The sequence below is a fragment of the Polypterus senegalus genome, chromosome 3 (genome assembly GCF_016835505.1).
Source record: "Polypterus senegalus isolate Bchr_013 chromosome 3, ASM1683550v1, whole genome shotgun sequence".
In the NCBI taxonomy this organism is placed as follows: domain Eukaryota; kingdom Metazoa; phylum Chordata; class Cladistia; order Polypteriformes; family Polypteridae; genus Polypterus; species Polypterus senegalus.
The window spans coordinates 261963463-261982382 of NC_053156.1; the positions used below are offsets into that span (position 1 = coordinate 261963463).

Here is an 18920-nt window from a genome sequence, read left to right on the forward strand (position 1 = left end):
GTAACAAAGGCAGCTTACGTAATGTGCATATATAAAATTGAAAATAAAGAATGACTCACATAATCAACATAAATAAAAGAATCAAGAAAGAACAAAAGAGACATAAAAGTCGAATTTGAACCCCAGCCAGGGGAGTAACCTATACCTGTGATATAATACAGGCTAGCTGACCAGCTTTATTAAACATAAAGGTTCTCTTCAATGATAGCATTCCTTAAACTTTGGGGAGTTTACAATTAGTATAAAGAAAGTCTCTAACTCATTCTTAAATTAATATTTACACACAATCACCTACATCTTATATTTACTTTACACACGCTCAGCCTTTAAAGCCAGGTTGAGAAAGTAAGTTGCTTGTGGTTCATTGAATGTGCTTGGGTGGACCTGTGAGTCTTACTGTGAGTATTGCCCTTCTTTTGCTTTTTGTGGATATAATGAATTGAGCTTTCTTCAACTTCTGGATGTGTGTATTTGGACTTTATTGTTGTGGATTGCCTTTAAGGCAAATTCCTTTTGCCTCATTTTCTTAATATTTTCAGATTTTGTTAATTTCAGATTTAGTTCTCTACAAGCCAGGTTTTACAGTAAATCCCTTCCTTGTGGGGCATTTTGATTGTTTATGAACTTTTGAAGTCAAAGCCCCATTTGGCCTGGTCTAGACCAAAGCCAGCCAGTGGAGTAGGCACTTAGACTGCCTTGGAGTTCTCCTTATCTGGGCAGGCTGGTTATGAATCTGGCCTGCTTTGTGACTCAGTTCTGGAGGCCTCACTCCTTTGCCGCTCTTGTGATCTGTGAAGTGCAACATCATAATTTGTAATTGTGGGACTTCTGGCCTTTAATAAGCCTTTCTAATGCCACTACACCACCTAGTAAAATGCCTTAAAAATGTTTCCGCGGTTTAACTCATTTTCATGTGTGTGCAGTGACTTTTATAACATATGCCCAGCACTGCCAGTATTATAAAGGGTAAAACTGGTAATGGCTTTGTATTATTGGAGAGTTTCATTCTTTTATATACATAACTTTGATACACTTCACACTACACTGATTATAAACCACGTCATTGAGAATAAAGATTCTGAACACGTCAGTCTCTGCAGGGCATCTTGCATGTTCAATGTTATGAATGATTTGCATGTCACAAGGTTTGACAAGTTAATGTTGCTTTCCACTTTCAGACTGTCTATACAGTTAAAGCTTAAACTTGGCTGTGTTTGTTCTTCTTGTTTGGATGTTTTGTGTGCGAAATCAACGATAAATAAGGGGTCTGTTTATTATAGAAGACTATGGCTCACAATAGTTTACCAAGCAGAGAGCTGCATCTGGTGGCTTTCTTTCTACCACAGCTGCTGCTGCTCTAATTGATCGCAGCTCCGTGTCCATAACATTTATTGGCTTGTGATGATTTAAGTGTACTTGTTTATTATAATAGGGTACATGGACTGATCACTTTTTTATTATTTTTTTTTTATGTGATGTAGTACGACTGACTGCAATCATTTCTAGTATTTTCTAAGATTTTCATATTAATGATGGTATACTCTTTGATTTTATCTTAATAATGATTTTAGTCTATTAATCTATTATCTATCTAATCTATTTATCAATAATAACATAAAATTATCCTGCGGTGGGTTGGCACCCTGCCCAGGATTGGTTCCTGCCTTGTGCCCTGTGTTGGCTTGGATTGGCTCCAGCAGACCCCCGTGACCCTATTCGGATTCAGCGGGTTAGAAAATGGATGGATGGAACATAAAATTAATGAATTTTGATTTTGGATGTAATTCCAAACCTTCATGCTTCAGTATTTGCCAAGTTTAATGTAGGTGCTTCCTTATAAAATCTTCTTCTCCTTCACTACTTTTAGAGTATATGATTATATTATTATATTATTTTCGGAGTTATTTATTATTAATCGATGATCAGGTGCATCGAAAAACATTTGAAAGAAAAAATATGAATGGAGTCAATCTAATTTTCATTAAATAGCAAAACTCACACCCATACATTAAACTGACTGTCTGGAGTGATTTCATTGTTGGCATTTGGAGTTTAAGCTGAAATTTTGCTAATACTGGGAGAGAATCGAAGGTTTTTGAAATTCGGTTTAATTTCAGCCTTAAAATTTATTCTTGGAATTACTTGGTTGAAAAAACTTCCACAAAGCAAACATTCTTCCAGTTACCGGAAGACGTCAATTCAAAGCGATGAGTTCAACTGCAATTCTAAATCACTAAGTCTGCATTGTGCCTTTTCAGCTAGAGGGCTGCTTACAGTGTATAGGGCTGGGAAAAGACACGAGCTGGTGCTTCGAAATGATGTGGCAAGATTGGTAGATCACTTACCAGTTAATCTTGTTGGAGTACTTTTAAATGTTCACTGCTTCAAATGTTGTCTACTGGTGAGGGGGTTAATGAAGCAATGAAAAGGGTCGAGCCCATTTAATGACCCCTTTAGAAACTCACACAGGCCATACATCAAAATCAACTGAGTGTCGATAGAACTGAAAAATGAATGCGTCAAAAGATGTCCTGTTATTTATATTGTCTGAAAGCCATATGGCTGAGATTTTCTGGGTTTTAACGCTCAGAGTCAGGACAAACCCTCACCCTTCTCTTACCCAACATTTGATAAAAAGAATTTGGTAGCAAACTATACTCGTCTGAGTGCTTAAAGCAGGCTGGGCATCCATTTGAAAAATTCTGAAAGGCAAGAGGAGCAATGAGACCATAAGTGACGTATTGCTTTGAAACCAGCTGAATGGAGTGTGTGGTTCATCACTGACTCAAAGCAACTTATAAATCGTTAGGATCTCTGAAACGAGAGGTGCAATGGGCCAGCGCACACCTGGTTGTAAGGAAGAAGCTAAATGAGAAATCGTGCTAGTTGAAGCCAATCTAACGTTCAGTCAGACCTACTGAAGGCCTTCTGAAATGTAATATTTTATTTCATGAAAATCTATATTTTTATCCTACCCTCTATGTGTGTATGATCCACCCACACAGACATACAGATACACATTAAATAAAGAATAAGGAATATTGACTGTGGTATGTCATTGTAGTGGGCTTCGCTGTTTTTATATTCGGACACTCGTCAGACATCGGAATTTTAAATTGACTTTGACCTGATTGATCGTACACCCTGTGAACAGCTGGACTGTATTCAATTGACCCTCACGCGCATGATGAAAGAGATCCAACCAAGAGGAAAGAATCCAATAAAGCTTTATTTTAAGCATTGTGAGATGCACCATAAAAGCAGAGAAGCTTTATATCAGGGGACCAAACGTAAAACAGAAACAATAAAACCTGCTGCTTGACTGGAGTTTATTATTTTGGTTTTGTTGTGCCTCACCATAAAGCAGTAAGTCTGGAAAGCCTAAAAAAAATGGCCATCTTTCCTCACTTAGTTCCCATTAACAGCTCACAATACTTCTGTGGTGTAGGCCCTTTATATTCGCCCTTATTTGTGGCGGTCTGCGATTAGTTATGTGGATGGCAGGGTGCTCAGGTCAGGGGTCCTTCTAAACTGATATGTTGCGGCCTTTATGCGGCTAATGTACATCCCCGTCTTCTATACACTTCTGGTTTTTAGAGCAACGCATGAATGCATATTGTTTCTTTGTATCAGTATACTGCTGCTGGATTATGTGAATTTCCCCTTGGGATTAATAAAGTATCTATCTATCTATCTATCTATCTATCTATCTATCTATCTATCTATCAGAGCATTTATTGCTTTCTTTTTTGCTACAAAATATGCTTACAGTATTAGGCTAACACAAAGATTCAATTAAACCTTAGAATGTGAAAAGGAGTTACATTTTACGTTGCTTGGCACTTGAAAAGTACCTTTTAAAAACTGCACAAATTATATGGCCTGTAGTTTGATCTCTTATTACTGACACTACCTAGCTATTGGCATATTATCAGCAGGAATCAAATATATCCAATACATTTTGGGGAAAAAAAATATAGTTGTTTGTTCATCAGCTGCGACACATAAAATGAAAATATCACTTGCATTACTGGAATCAAAGTGAAAGCAACACATAAAGACTTGTTTTCGCATTTCTTACGAATTGAATGCCCTTAATTGCAGGAGATGTTACTAATTAGCTATTGAAGGCATTAAAGAGGTCACTAACTCAGGCTGACCTGCTCAAACAGTGTGAAGGAAGAATAAGGATAGGAAGATGAGCAGATGAGAAGCCAGAAGAGAATTGAAATCCCAAGTAACTGGTCTGAAGCAGAGAGTGGATATAAAGTACATTGACCTATGGCTCCTTCGCCCAACTGTGTCCAGTGCAGTTTTCCGCTGGTATCCTTTCAGTAACAATGAATCGACTCTGAACTGCTTATCCATGCTAGACATGTCTCAAGGTTACAGTATATTCTTCTCATTGTTACAAAACTATGAAAACCAGAGAGGCAGAATGTAAGAAGTAGTAGTACTGTAATATACTGTATCAAATAATACTGATACATGTACTCTGCTTTTCCATGAGCTTTTTGTTATGTTCTGGCAATTAAAGGTGCGGCTGTTTCCACATAAATCCTCATAATAACTCACTAAACTGTTTATTGTAAGGTAGTCGCCGTGCTTTGAAGAATGCGGCCTTGAAGTACTGGCATTTTATCTTTCTTTCGTATACTGTAACACAAGAATGAAACTCTCTGTCAGGCCAAAGAGACACTCGATAAGACTAAAAGACAAATCTGACATTTTTGCTTGAAAATGTGGAACCAGGCAAGGCTATTTATTATCAACAAGATTCCATGTACCGTAAGGGAAGAAACCTGAACAAAAGGCATCTCTTTACTGTACACTGATGACACTGTCCTCAACAGTACTGCCACGTGTCTTGAATCTGCTACTGGAATTCTACTGAATATCTTGATTCAAGATTAACTTGAAGAAGAGCATAGTATCCATAGCGAGTAGTCTTACTGTTCAGCTTGAACCGGCGGTCTTTAATTGTTTCACAACAGTTCAAACATCTTATGTATAGCTACTATTTAGTTTCAGTTTCTGCGGCTTGCTGAAAAGTATTAAATAAGATGTTAATAGATGGTCCTCTCTTCATCTCACATTAGTTGCGATGAATATCCTTCCCTTCCAAAGATACTATATCTCTTTCAAGATATTCTTGTAAATATGAACAAATGTTATGTAAAATAATAGATATCATTATAACTTAGTTCAATTGGAACACAAAAGAAGACTTAAAGTTATGAAACACATGGCACTCACCTAACTTCCACTGTCACAAATACTGTATATAAATTGCGATCATGGAAGGAAGCAGAAATAACAGAAATAAACTCACTTGGTTGTGCAACTCCTGCTATTAATTATTGGCAATTAACCAGTAATTCAGAGGTTCGGACATTGCTTGCAATCTGCTAGAAGTGAAGGAGACCCTTTAAGACTGAGATGTTACGGTGCGTTACTCATGTACTCAACAATCCTTTACTCCATCCATCCATCATCCAACCCAATATATCCTAACTACAGGGTCCCAGCCAACACAGGGCGCAAGGCAGGAAACAAACCCCAAGCAGGGTGCCAACCCACCACAGGGCACACATACACCAAGCACACACACACGGGACAATTTAGGATCGCCAATGCACCTAACCTGCATGTCTTTGGACTGTGGGAGGAAACCGGAGCACCCGAAGGAAACCCACACAGACACGGGGAGAACATGCAAACTCCACGCAGGGAGGTCCCGGGAAGTGAACCCACGTCTCCTAACTGCAAGCCAGCAGCGCTACCTACTGCGCCACCGTGCCGTCCCTCCTTTACTTCAGTCATCCTTAATTCAAGAAAGTCTTGCCTTTCGAGATGTTTATATTGCCAATATCTTTGCATCCTGTGAGATAATAATTTAGAGGGAGCAATAGTTAATTAGTTTGGTTTGCAATGCACAGTGAAATATATAAGCATTTGTTTTCTGCTCAAACCGGTCACATAAACAAGCAGAGTGTACCAGAGGGGAAGGTTCAAGAAACTGGCTGATGTAAAGTTCTTTCATGCACCTAGTAAGACTTGCTATTTGGCACATACAGTACAGTATACGGTTTTCATAACAGAATAAGAGCTGAATTCAAATGAACAAGTATATCATGGAGAAACACTTTTATTTTAGGCCATTTGTGCTCTGTCCTAAAGCACATCATGTCTTTTAACCAATCCGAGTATAATACTATATGTAAGCATTAATTCAGCTCTGCTATGCAAAGTCAATTGCCTATAAATATAACCCTCTGCCTGTACTTTTTGACCATTCTGCTCTTATACATTTGCCATAAGAGTGAATGCATAAAACACACTTCCTCCTGCCTGATTACTTTCAAAGAGGTTTTATCAAACGTGCTGGTAGAGGATACGTTTCTTTCTTTAATTAAGATGTCAATTTCTACCACAATCCTTTGAGCAATTACACTGCAAACACGATCATCAAGTAACGCATTTCTTTCACTGTATACAAATTAGAAAGAAACCTGCCCAGTTTTCCTAAAGTTACATCACAATCGATAGCTGCAGTGATACCATCTAGTAAAGATGACAATGTACAGAAGGTAGCACCTCCAGACTCTGCCAGTTAAATTCTAATTATTGTAATAAACAATAAATAATAATAGTAATAATAATACATAATAATAGTAAGAAACAGGACCCTTTAATTAGAATTTCAGAAAATGAAACATACTCAGCCATTGACAAAATTATACTCGCCATCAATGCATGTAAAACAATTTCTAATTTGGCTAAAGATTTTACATCTTTAGACACACACCACCTATTTTAACTAACATTATCCTAAATACCATATCATGACCCTAGTGGACGTCTGGTGTGTGTGATGGAAAACACTTGGGATCTCATGTAAAAAATGTTCCTACACTTAGAAACGTGTATAAGCCATTTCTTATGCAAAACTTGGGATTTATATAACAAAAATTTGGCATGAAAATTGATTTAATGTTATGGCAAATTTCAACTACGTATCTATAAGTCCTACGCAGACTTTTTTGGTGTTGATGTTTTAGTGACCCCCAGGCGGAGGGACAATGAAGTGAACAGAAAATCTTGTTTCATTGTTCATTTCAATGACACGTCAGTCACAATGCAATGTTCTTGAACTAATTACGTCTCAGTTGACTGGCATGTTCTCTGTCTTCAATGCTGGTAATAACACCTTATGCATATACTTAATGTTAATGGACTTAGCACATAGCCTATCTGCTTTGTCTATAAAAAGGTTGTGCTGTACATAACCACAAGTGGCAGGGATACCAAGAAGCCAGCAATCACACACAGCATGACTCTGAAGTCTCCTTCTCACACTAGTCTTTAATAAAATAAAGGAAATGTGGGTTCAAGCAAGCCAACTCCGAACACTGTTAGTCAGACACATTTGAGCATCACATATTAGTTGTATATAAATTAAATGAAAGAGCTTTTTCTTTACAAAAGAAAATTCATTCTGTAGGGGTGGCCTTTATCACAAAAGGTGGGCAGTCAGTTGAGCCAATTACATTAGAAAAATCAGCAATCACTGAAAATTGACTTTTGATCTTGACCTGCTTACCTTGACAGTAAGGAAACTGGCGTATCTGATTAGCATCGTAATTCTACCACCTCATACAGATGGCATGACATGATTCAGGGCTGCACTCCAGCACCTAATGCCAAATACCCAACAGTTGGTAAAACCCGTAACAGAACAGGGGTTACGGGATTCCTGTGCGGTGGTCTTTGTAATGTTTGCAACACCACTTGAAGAGGACGGATGTAGGAAGTCTAAAATCTGTCATCATCATAAGTGTAAAAATAATATATATATATAAAATACTTTTTAAAAACAACGCTTATATTAAGTTAAAAAGTGTACTAAACAATAAATCTCTCATACATCACCCGTAAATAAAAGGTGGGCGCTTTTGCTAAGATTTTAAGAAGTGTTTTTGAATGTTGATTGATGAAAAGTGCCTACGCTTTTATTTTACGAGTGATGTATGAGAAACTTATTTTTTACTTTTTAGTACACTTTTTAACTTAATATAAGTGTGGTTTTTAAAAAGTATTTTTATATATAAATATTATTTTCAACTTTTAAGTCTTGGGTTTGTTTTAGTATAATTTTGTAATCGATATTTTAACACTTCCTTTAATAGTTCTATCCGTTACTAGCACCATCTACTGGTGAAATCTTTAACTGTTCTTCATATGAAAATTTCATTTCTTAATTAACATGGATTAATTGATCAATCAGTGAAACGGATTATTGATTCATGTATTGTCATCGGAAGTGAGTAAGTGTGCAAAATTTCAAGTCATTTGGACGTAGGAAGTGGGTTAATTATTGATTACAAGATTTGTAGCAGACAACAAACAGGTGAAGTTGAAATAAGTGTGGTCATAATAATAATAATAATAATAATCACTGCAGTCCCTGATGGCACATTGATGTTGCTCCCTTTACTTAGCTGTTCCCACTCCTCTGTTTTTTCCTTTTATTTGTAACTCCCAGCAAAAAGAATGTTTTTGTGGTTCACATTCGCTAAAGTTTCATTTCCTGCATTTCCCTATGGTTCCAAGTAAAGATGTCATTCAAGAACATGGCCAGATTTATATGGTGATTAGATCATGAAGACTGAAAAAGGCATTTTTTAAGCTATACTTGGTTACTGGTGACAGGGAATTGTTAAAGACTTGTGCATATGTGCATTGTTGTAAGTTGATCTGAGATTTTTAAAGGACCTTGATGTGGCACGTGGCATACATACAGTATGGTTTCATAAATCAGATGATTTTTTTTTTGTTCATACTCTGCTTTTGCCCTTTGAGCATAAGCAGAATTTTAGTATGCAATCTAAACAAGATTTTTAACATTAAGCATCTGAACTGTAAAGAATCTCACCAAGCATCTACCTCACTAGATCATACATTTTGGGAAAATTCCACACTCAAGACCTATGAGGAAGAAATGTTTGGTTATTTGTCAAAATGTTTTGGATTGATAATTACTTCCAATCTTCCAATATCATTATTTGGAGTAACACATGATGGAAGTTCACTCTGTCACAGAAAATCTGCGGGGAAAATCTTGCAGTTCATTCCTCACTCACTGTCTTATGTGTAGGGAAAGGAAGTTGAGGCAGATATGAAACATAAATATATGTAATGTATACCTAATGGATTTGTGATTTATTAACAGTAATGAATCATGGAGTTTCAGAGTTCCTACCTTGTGCCCATTTCTACAGGGTAAGCTATTCCACCATGACCTTTAATTAGAGAAAATAAATTCACAGTTTTTTAAGAAGCGATATTAGTATCACCTAAAAACATAACAAACATAAAGTCTCATAAAGTAAAACTCAGTTTTTCAATTAGGAAACCGCAAATCATATCTAGCATGACTATGTACATCAATTAGATTAGGATGACAATCATCCGTGGTGATGATGATGATGATGATGATCCCTGTCTAGCAATATAAAACACAGCTGGCATGACATTAAGATACAACAAATGAATTAAAACACAACAGCAACAGAGATATGGTAAGTGTGCTTTAGACTTACCAAACACAGAAGGAGAAGGTTATGTTTCAACTTTCTAGTGACGAATTGGTCACTGAAAAACTTCAGTGTACTTTATAAAACGTTTACCATTCTTAAACGTTTCTGAGAAGTAATTTGGTAATGAGTTAGCTCTCTCTTTATATATTAGTCTTAAAAATATTCCAAAAAAAAGGCAACAGTTATTTCTACATGTAAACAGATAATTGGCGAAAGGAACAAACTGCGACTGACATGACTTGTACAGAAAAACAAATGAACATCAGTTAATCATCTAATAGTGGACTTCAAATTGGTATCAACTGAGGCACCCATTTACTGGCCTTTTCCTCCATCCGTCTGGCTTTATCTGTCTTAATCCTTTCATCTCAAAGTCCTTGAATCTTTGTTGATTTGTCTGTTTAATAATCTGTCCTTCTCATCCATTCATTGCAAGCAGCCAAGCAAGTGTCCTCCATAAGCTCAGGTTCTTGTCTACTGTGATCTCACGTCTCCTCCTAATCATTTTTAAGGCTGTGGTAATTGCCTGCCATTTCTTCAGTATGTTTCTAATTTTTTTAAACACAATTACCATTCTCTCTAACAACAGATCCTAGGAATGTGAATGACATTGAGTCATTCCATCAGCTGTTGCAACTTTCCAGTCAGCAGAACAAAGTCAAGGACATACGGCCTGTTTGTAATTTGACCTCCTTCAAGTTACCTTCCTCTTGTAAACCTTTTCAGAACTCCGCTAATTCTGTCAATTGGTACAGATTTACACCCTTGTCTCACGCATTTCTTCAGATATTACAAATTTTATATTGCGTCCCAACTTTGACCTTTGCCTTTTGCGTAATTTTGCTCCTAAATTAATCAAATGTAGCAAATATCCCCTCTGTATAAGTACGTAAGAGATTTTACAAACAAGAGGAGCCCATTCGGTCCATCAGGCTTGTTTGTCTATAGGTAAGCTATCCCAATACCTCATCCAGGTCATTCTTAAACGTTCTCAAGGTTTCTGTTTCAGCTACATGTCTTGTAGTTTGTTTCAGATCTCACAACTCTTTATGTAAAGAAGTGCCTCCTGCTCCTGCCTTCTGTCTTAATTGCATTTCCCCGTAATTTCCACTGGTGTCCTTGAGGACGTTGTAAACCATTTAGTTGAAGGAATCCTGCTGGCTCTATTTCATCAATGCCTTTGAGGATTTTGAAAGTCCCCACACAGTCTCCTCTGCTTAAGACTGAACGGGTTCAATTCGGTGACTGTGTCGGAGTAGGACGTGTCTGTAAGTCCTCTGATGCACTTGGTTGCTCTCCTCTGCACAACTTCAAGTGCTGCTATGTCTTTCTTGTAGTGTGGAGGCCAGAATTGCACACAATACTCCAGATGTGGTCTCACTAGTGCATTATGTAGCCTGATCTTTTCTATTTTCCTTGATATTAACAATGCTTAGAAGTGTGGCTCACCATAGCTCTCTAATATTAAACACCCTCCGCATTAACGGCAGCTAATTTTGGAACACACAGCCTTCTGGGTATACCCCGTGGATTACTTTAAACAAAAATTACAGTTCAGGTGGCCCATTTGGAATGTTAGATAGATAGATAGATAGATACTTTATTAATCCCAAGGGGATTTTAGTTTCCATCATAATGTGACGATAAATTAAATATTTTGAACAATTTCCTCATTACTGCAGTGGGCTGCCTGGGGTTTGTTTCCTGCCTTGTGCCCTGTGTTGGCTGGGATTGGCTCCAGCAGACCCCCGTGACCCTGTAGTTAGGATATAGCAGGTTGGATAATGGATGGATGGATGGAATGTCCTCATTAGTGCTTGGTATGGCATTAGTAACACATGTTAAATCTACGGAATAGCAAACATAGAAGAAATCTTCACAAAGAAACGTCTTTTAACGAGAAACTATTAGAAAATATATGTACAACTGATAAAAATGGTCTAAGTGTGATTAAATGGCTATGGCCCCCCTTGTGCACTGATGTCATTTTGCTGGATTAAAGAAAAGTTGTTGTGCCGACGCTTGGTATTTCAGTATAATTTATGATGTCCAATTTCATTTCCAGGGTCACTTGATTCTACTTATTCTTTTCAGTAGAAAAGCATGCTTCTTACTCATGAAAAATCAATGAAATTAGATGATAAATCAAAAAAAGATCAATGAAAACAAGTTGAACAAGCACAGTCTGATCAGTCAAAGACGATGACTGAGGTGAGTGCAGCACCCATCAGTTGGTGTTAACATAAAACTTGACTGAAATTAAGAAAAATGGGGATGCAATTTGTCACCAACCTCAACATAAAGCATTGCTCAGTTAAAGACTACTTTACGGAGTCAGGACTTCAAACTCAAATATGTCTTTAAGGGTGACGTGATGGCACACTGTTTAGCACTGCTGCCTTAGAAGGAGGAGGAGGAGGTTAGGAGTACGCCCTGATACAGCACATGGCCGCACCCACCACACAACAAGCCAACTCAGGATCCAGATTAGTGCAGCCATGCAACGGGTGACACCTCAGCACCACATGAGTTCAGTTGGAGTGGAACAGTGTGAGGTTTTTTTTATGGTGGCTGGAGTGCCAATTCTGCCACCAACCCCCAAGTTTTTCCCTGCAGGTTGGAGGAGTCCAGGGAAATATAGAACGTTCTGTTCTCAGATTGGCCAATGTCTTCCTCGGAGTTTAAATCTTCTCTGGGAGCCGAGTTTTTTTTTTCCTTTTCCCTGGCACAGGATGAATTGGAAAAAGGAACATGTCAGAAATTTGCTCCTTTGTCCCACTGTGTAGCTTCTCACAGCTCTCTGGTTCTATGCCACTGGTGGATTGCTGCAGACCATTGGTGATCCACTTGGCCTCAGCGAGACAACTGTGTCCAAATCTGTGCATGCAGTGACCACACTACTATTGTGCTATTCATGCAATAAACCGTGAGGTTGTGGGACAAAAAAAAAAAGTGACCACGAGCAAGTCACTTTACCAACCTGTGATGTGCCTGTAAATAATACAATGCCTTGCATTGAGTTAAAATTGGTTTTCATACTACTGCAGGCATACCTGGCATTGAAGGTGAGGTGGATGAAACGGTCATCTTCATTTATAGTCCCAGCCTCTTGAATCACATTTACACAGTGCTAAATGTTCAGGTGATATGCAACCGACCAAACAGGGACTTTTTCCAGAAGTTGTGGCCAAGCGGCCTGGGAGTACACATGAAGCGTATATCTAGTCCATTTCTAAAGGGTGGTTACTGGGAGACCAGTGGGTGTCCTCTTCGCAAATACCTGCTAACTCTAGCAGTGAAACTTCAAACTGTGGCTGAGGAGAAATAGGACACTACACACCAAAACACACGCACTGTTGCAGAACTGGTCTGGGAATGTCGGAGATATGATTCTGGTGCCCGCACAAGTCCATGGGGGCTTCCACAATCCTTGGAAAACAATACTACTTCATTATTTGCCACCTCCTCCATAAGCTGTTTTAACTCCTCTTTTGTGCCGTTTCCCTCTCCCATTGCTGTTTGCCATTGTTCTTCTTTGCAAGGAAGCCACGTCACTTGTTAAGCCCTTTTATAAATTTTCGACTAAAAGATTAAATTAGTTTTACCTGCTAGTTGAAATTTTTATTTCTTTATTTTGCACTTTTTGGGAAGTTTTGATTTTTATACTTTGTTATATTTGCATATGTTGAGTGTAAGACCAAATCTTAAAAAGTTAATATTAAAATTTACTTAAGTGTTTGTATCAATTTCAAATTAGTTAATTAGATAAATATCATAATTCTTTTACCCCATTAAAAACTGTAATAGAACTTTCTCAGCTTTGTCTGCAATAACAGGATGTTAATTAGTCAGTTAGGAACATTAACTCTCTGCCAGAAGCACAGACTGTTAGGTTTACTTGCACATTGAAGGACATGATGGCATATGGTTTTCAGACCGTGTGGCCGTATGTCACCGATGTACAGTATGTACGTATGTGGTAACAAATGCACACAAAACAAGATATGTAAACCTTAAACCGAAACATCTTACACACATTTTTGTCTTCTTTGTATTATCAAATGTTTGCTTTAGTTTTGTATGAACTGTTTTTGCTTTTAAAAGGAAGATATTTGGACTATGGAATTAAATGCTTACGTGTCACGCCCGTTGTCTGCATTTTTCTATGAAGTAAGCTGAAGCTGCAGAATTTTGGAAATCCTGGACAAAAGTAATTACATCTTGCATGACAATATAACATACCGTATATTTAACCAGTAAAACATGTGAGATCGATGTTATTGGCAATCTGTGCTTTTCTGGCATCTCTTCTGAGTAGGAGTCAACAAATACTTTAAAACTCGTTTGTTAAATTTGAGCAACGAAGGGCTTTGGGAAACACAAAACTCACTTGTTCTTCACCTAGGTTGTTCATTATTTCATTCGCTATTTACTATTGTTTTCAGGAAAGGTACACCTGTGCAGACCTTAGTGCAAAACATGTTTCCTCCTAATAAAACCAGACTTGTACTATTACGACTTTTGTTTTTTTCTGGGAACAATTTTAGAATTTATTAGAGCTCAGTCCTTATATCGCTCTGTAAACCCACCATCTTACTTCTGTAGACACTGGCAGAGGGTGGACAGCACTAATATTGTACCTTGGTCAAAAAAACATTTCTGTGCTTGACTTCATTGAAGTGCACATCAGCAGGTTTGAGTTTAGGTGTATAGAGAAACTAATAACATTTCCAGACTACATTTCCTGAAATGGCAACGATCCTATACACCAGTGGCTCCCAAACTCGGTCCTGGGGACCCCCTGTGGCTGCAGGTTTTTGTTCCAACCAACTTCTGTTTTCCATTGGACTCTTAGCCTAATTAAGTGAGTCATTATTTCCCAGTTTCTGTGTTTTAGAGTCAACGTAGAAATTACAAAACTAAGTTAGGTAGATTTTTATTAAAATGTAATAAGCAGTTATATGGGGAATGTGTAGTTGTTTTAAGTTGTGAACAGTATTTTCAACCTGATTTTCATTCTGCTTTCAAAGTGTTCTGGTTATTTAATTGATTATTTTCTAATTAGTGAGTCTGACAGTTAAGTCGTTGCAGTTTTCATCATCCTGGGTGTCTGCTATGCTGGTTGTTAATTGTCACTATTAGGGTTAAATGAAGGGAGCAAACTACACAGGAAAAGGGGAAGATAATAGGAATTCAACAAAAGAGAGCTAAGCATTTATAGCTTTAGAAAAAAACAGATATTTCCACATTAGCCTTTGCCGGAAACCCATTCAGAAAGTCCACAGAGATGAAATACAGCAGTTAGTCGAGATGCTGTCTCTATTCCAGCCAGCAGGATCTGTTGAAGCATGGAGGGATCTGTAGGAAAGATACAGAGAGCCGCAAGTCAAAGGTGCCGGGGTTCAGCAGCTCAGTGGCCGAGTTAATCCAGAATGTCTGAGCTTCACAAGTGGTGGAGTGTTTGAAATGCCAAGGTGTGTTAACAACAGATAATATTGCTTTGGTGCAATCAACCAAGCAGAGTCTAATTAGGAGCCCTGACTTTCCACTTTTGCTAGAAACCTCAGGTCACGGGGGTCTGCTGGAGCCAATCCCAGCCAACACAGGGCACAAGGCAGGATGATATTAAAGCAATGTGTATTATTTAGCTTTCTTTATGGTAATCGCTGGACCTGCTCAGTTTTAATGTGTATTTAATATAATCTGTGCCTTTATGTATGTAAATGTTGTATGGCTAATAATTTACTGTTAATATGTTACGTTTGTAAATACATGTAAGCATTCTGAGTCAGTACTCAGTGAAGAGTGTAAAACATCATAAACTGAATTGAAATGCAGCATGTGGATAATCTTCCCAGTCAGAGCCAATTTATTCAAATAAAGACTTGCATGGCACATCCATTAGCTGTTCTTGTTCTCTGTTTTTTAATATTTTCTTGCTTTTCTGTGTTTTCAGGAGGTTATTTAGCTCACAGTCTGGCAATCATGACTGATGCTGCCCATTTACTCACAGACTTTGGAAGTATGATGGTCAGTTTATTCTCTTTATGGATTTCTTCAAGACCCCCAACCAAAATCATGAACTTTGGCTGGCACAGGGCAGGTAGGGTCAAAGAATATTTTAAGGTGGCTTTCAAAAACATTGTTTAAATAATTGATTGAAATGGTTCTCCCTAAAAACATTGTAATTGTATTTAACGCATGATAAATTCAGCCTCCACTGGTGGACATGTTTTGAATGTTGAAAGGCTTTTCTATCGATAAAAAAATTACAGGCCCTGTGAAATTTTTGTTAGGGTTAAAAAAAGAGAATTGAAAAATAAACAGCACAAATGTGAACTAGTTTATAAGCCATGTTGGAGTTTAAAATAAATGAAAATCACAGTCTAAGAGCACAACTCTATCTAATTAACTGTAACTTTGTCTTTTTTAATTGTGAACATGTTTTTAAATTTGCTCTTGAAAATATGTTTCATTCCAAAAGTGACTTTAATTGTTCCTCTGGTTTATGAAATTATGATAAAATTATTGAATATGAGTCTTTTCTAGATCTTTAACCCTTTTTCAATCCATCATATTAAAATGATTTAAAGGAAGTTATTTTAGATAGATAGATAGATAGATAGATAATGTAAGGCACTATATAATAGATAGATAGATAGATATGTAAGGCACTCTATAATAGATAGATAGATAGATATGTAAGGCACTATATAATAGATAGATAGATAGATATGTAAGGCACTATATAATAGATAGATAGATAGATATGTAAGGCACTATATAATAGATAGACAGATATGAAAGGCACTCTAGATAGTGTTAAAGCCGGCCCGGGCACAGACAGACGGACAGCATATTTCACCCAACACACGTTTATTTACACTATATACAAAGTCTTTTTGTGCACTCACAAAACCCCAGTGCCTCCAGCACCGATTCCCCCAAGTCCAGGCCACACAGTTCCTTTGCCTTTCTCCTGGCCGCCTCCAGTCCTTCCACTAGCTCCATCCTCTTCCGCCCGACTTCCGCCTCGAATGAATGGAGACGTCCCCTTTTATATGGTACCCGGATGAGCACCAGGTGTTCCCGGCATTCCTCCTCTGGCCACACCCCAGCGTGGCGGAAGTGCCGGCTGTCCTCCCGGCTGCTCTCCGGGCGCCTTCATAAATCTTCCCCCCAGCACTTCCTGGTGTGGCGGAAGTGCTGAGGTAACAGGTCCCCAAGGCATTGGGGCGCCTCCTGGCGGTGACCACGGGCCCCTACAGGGTGGAGCTTCCATGCCCTGTACCCGTGGCCCCCAAAGCAACCCGGAAGGCAACCCCCACGTGATCCAGGGTGGGTGCAGACCCACATCCGGTCCTTCATGTCGTCCCGGCCGGGTCATGTCCCCTGGCATCCCTGACAATAGATAGATATGAAAGGCACTCTATAATAGATAGATAGATATGAAAGGCACTCTATAATAGATAGATATGTAAGGCACTATATAATAGATAGATAGATAGATAGATAGATAGATAGATAGATAGATAGATAGATAGATACAGTGGCTTGCAAAAGTATTCGGCCCCCTTGAACTTTTCCACATTTTGTCACATTACAGCCACAAACATGAATCAATTTCATTGGAATTCCACGTGAAAGACCAATACAAAGTGGTGTACACTTGAGAAGTGGAACGAAAATCATACATGATTCCAAACATTTTTTACAAATAAATAACTGCAAAGTGGGGTGTGCGTAATTATTCAGCCCCCTTTGGTCTGAGTGCAGTCAGTTGCCCATAGACATTGCCTGATGGGTGCTAATGACTAAATAGAGTGCCCCTGTGTGTAATCTAATGTCAGTACAAATACAGCTGCTCTGTGACGGCCTCAGAGGTTGTCTAATAGAATATTGGGAGCAACAACACCATGAAGTCCAAAGAACACACCAGACAGGTCAGGGATAAAGTTATTGAGAAATTTAAAGCAGGCTTAGGCTACAAAAAGATTTCCAAAGCCTTGAACATCCCACGGAGCACTGTTCAAGCGATCATTCAGAAATGGAAGGAGTATGGCACAACTGTAAACCTACCAAGACAAGGCCGTCCACCTAAACTCACAGGCCGAACAAGGAGAGCGCTGATCAGAAATGCAGCCAAGAGGCCCATGGTGACTCTGGACGAGCTGCAGAGATCTACAGCTCAGGTGGGGTAATCTGTCCATAGGACAACTATTAGTAGTGCACTGCACAAAGTTGGCCTTTATGGAAGAGTGGCAAGAAAAAGCCATTGTTAACAGAAAACCATAGGAAGTCCCGTTTGCAGTTTGCCACAAGCCATGTGGGGGACACAGCAAACATGTGGAAGAAGGTGCTCTGGTCAGATGAGACCAAAATGGAACTTTTTTGCCAAAATGCAAAACGCTAAGTGTGGCGGAAAACTAACACTGCACATCTCTCTGGACACACCATCCCCACTGTCAAATATGGTGGTGGCAGCATCATGCTCTGGGGGTGCTTCTCTTCAGCAGGGACAGGGAAGCTGGTCAGAGTTGATGGGAAGATGGATGGAGCCAAATACAGAGCAATCTTGGAAGAAAACCTCTTGAAGTCTGCAAAAGACTTGAGACTGGGGCGGAGGTTCACCTTCCAGCAGGACAACGACCCTAAACATAAAGCCAGGGCAACAATGGAATTTAACCCATTTAACAATGGGTTTAAAACAAAAGATATCCATGTGTTAGAATGGCCCAGTCAAAGTCCAGATCTAAATCCAATCGAGAATCTGTGGCAAGATCTGAAAACTGCTGTTCACAAACGCTGTCCATCTAATCTGACTGAGCTGAAGCTCTTCTGCAAAGAAGAATGGGCAAGGATTTCAGTCTCTAGATGTGCAAAGCTGGTAGAGACATACCCTAAAAGACTGGCAGCTGTAATTGCAGTAAAAGGTGGTTCTACAAAGTACAAATGCTATTACAAGTTGGGTTTTGCATTATTTTGATGAATGCTACAAAGGGAATGGCTGCCACACCATGTTCCCTAATATTATATAATGTAAAGGATGTTCATTCACATTATGCAGGCAAACTACAGGACTCTTTTTTGACTATTGGCATAAGCAGTTCTTTAATTATAAGAAATGTTGTGCTCATCTGTTTTGATGAGTTAATAATATTTGGTCATAATTGTAAGGTAAGCCATTTTCATATATGACTCTAAATGTTCGAAAGGGTACATTAATTAATTTAAATAAACACAAAACAGGGAGCGGTGGGCACGATGGCGCAGTGGTAGTGCTGCTGCCTTGCAGTAAAGAGACCAGGGATTGCATCCCAT

At 38.5% G+C, this 18920-nt stretch overlaps 1 protein-coding gene across 1 annotated transcript in view; it reads left to right on the plus strand.

The window, feature by feature from the left end:
* The window catches only part of slc30a2 (solute carrier family 30 member 2), a 135729-nt gene that overhangs the window by 72567 nt on the left and 44242 nt on the right, over positions 1–18920 (plus strand). Inside the window, exon 4 of the mRNA XM_039749018.1 lies at positions 15556–15702. Coding sequence (XP_039604952.1) covers positions 15556–15702 — 147 coding nt within the window. The remainder of the gene's footprint in view (positions 1–15555; positions 15703–18920) is intronic.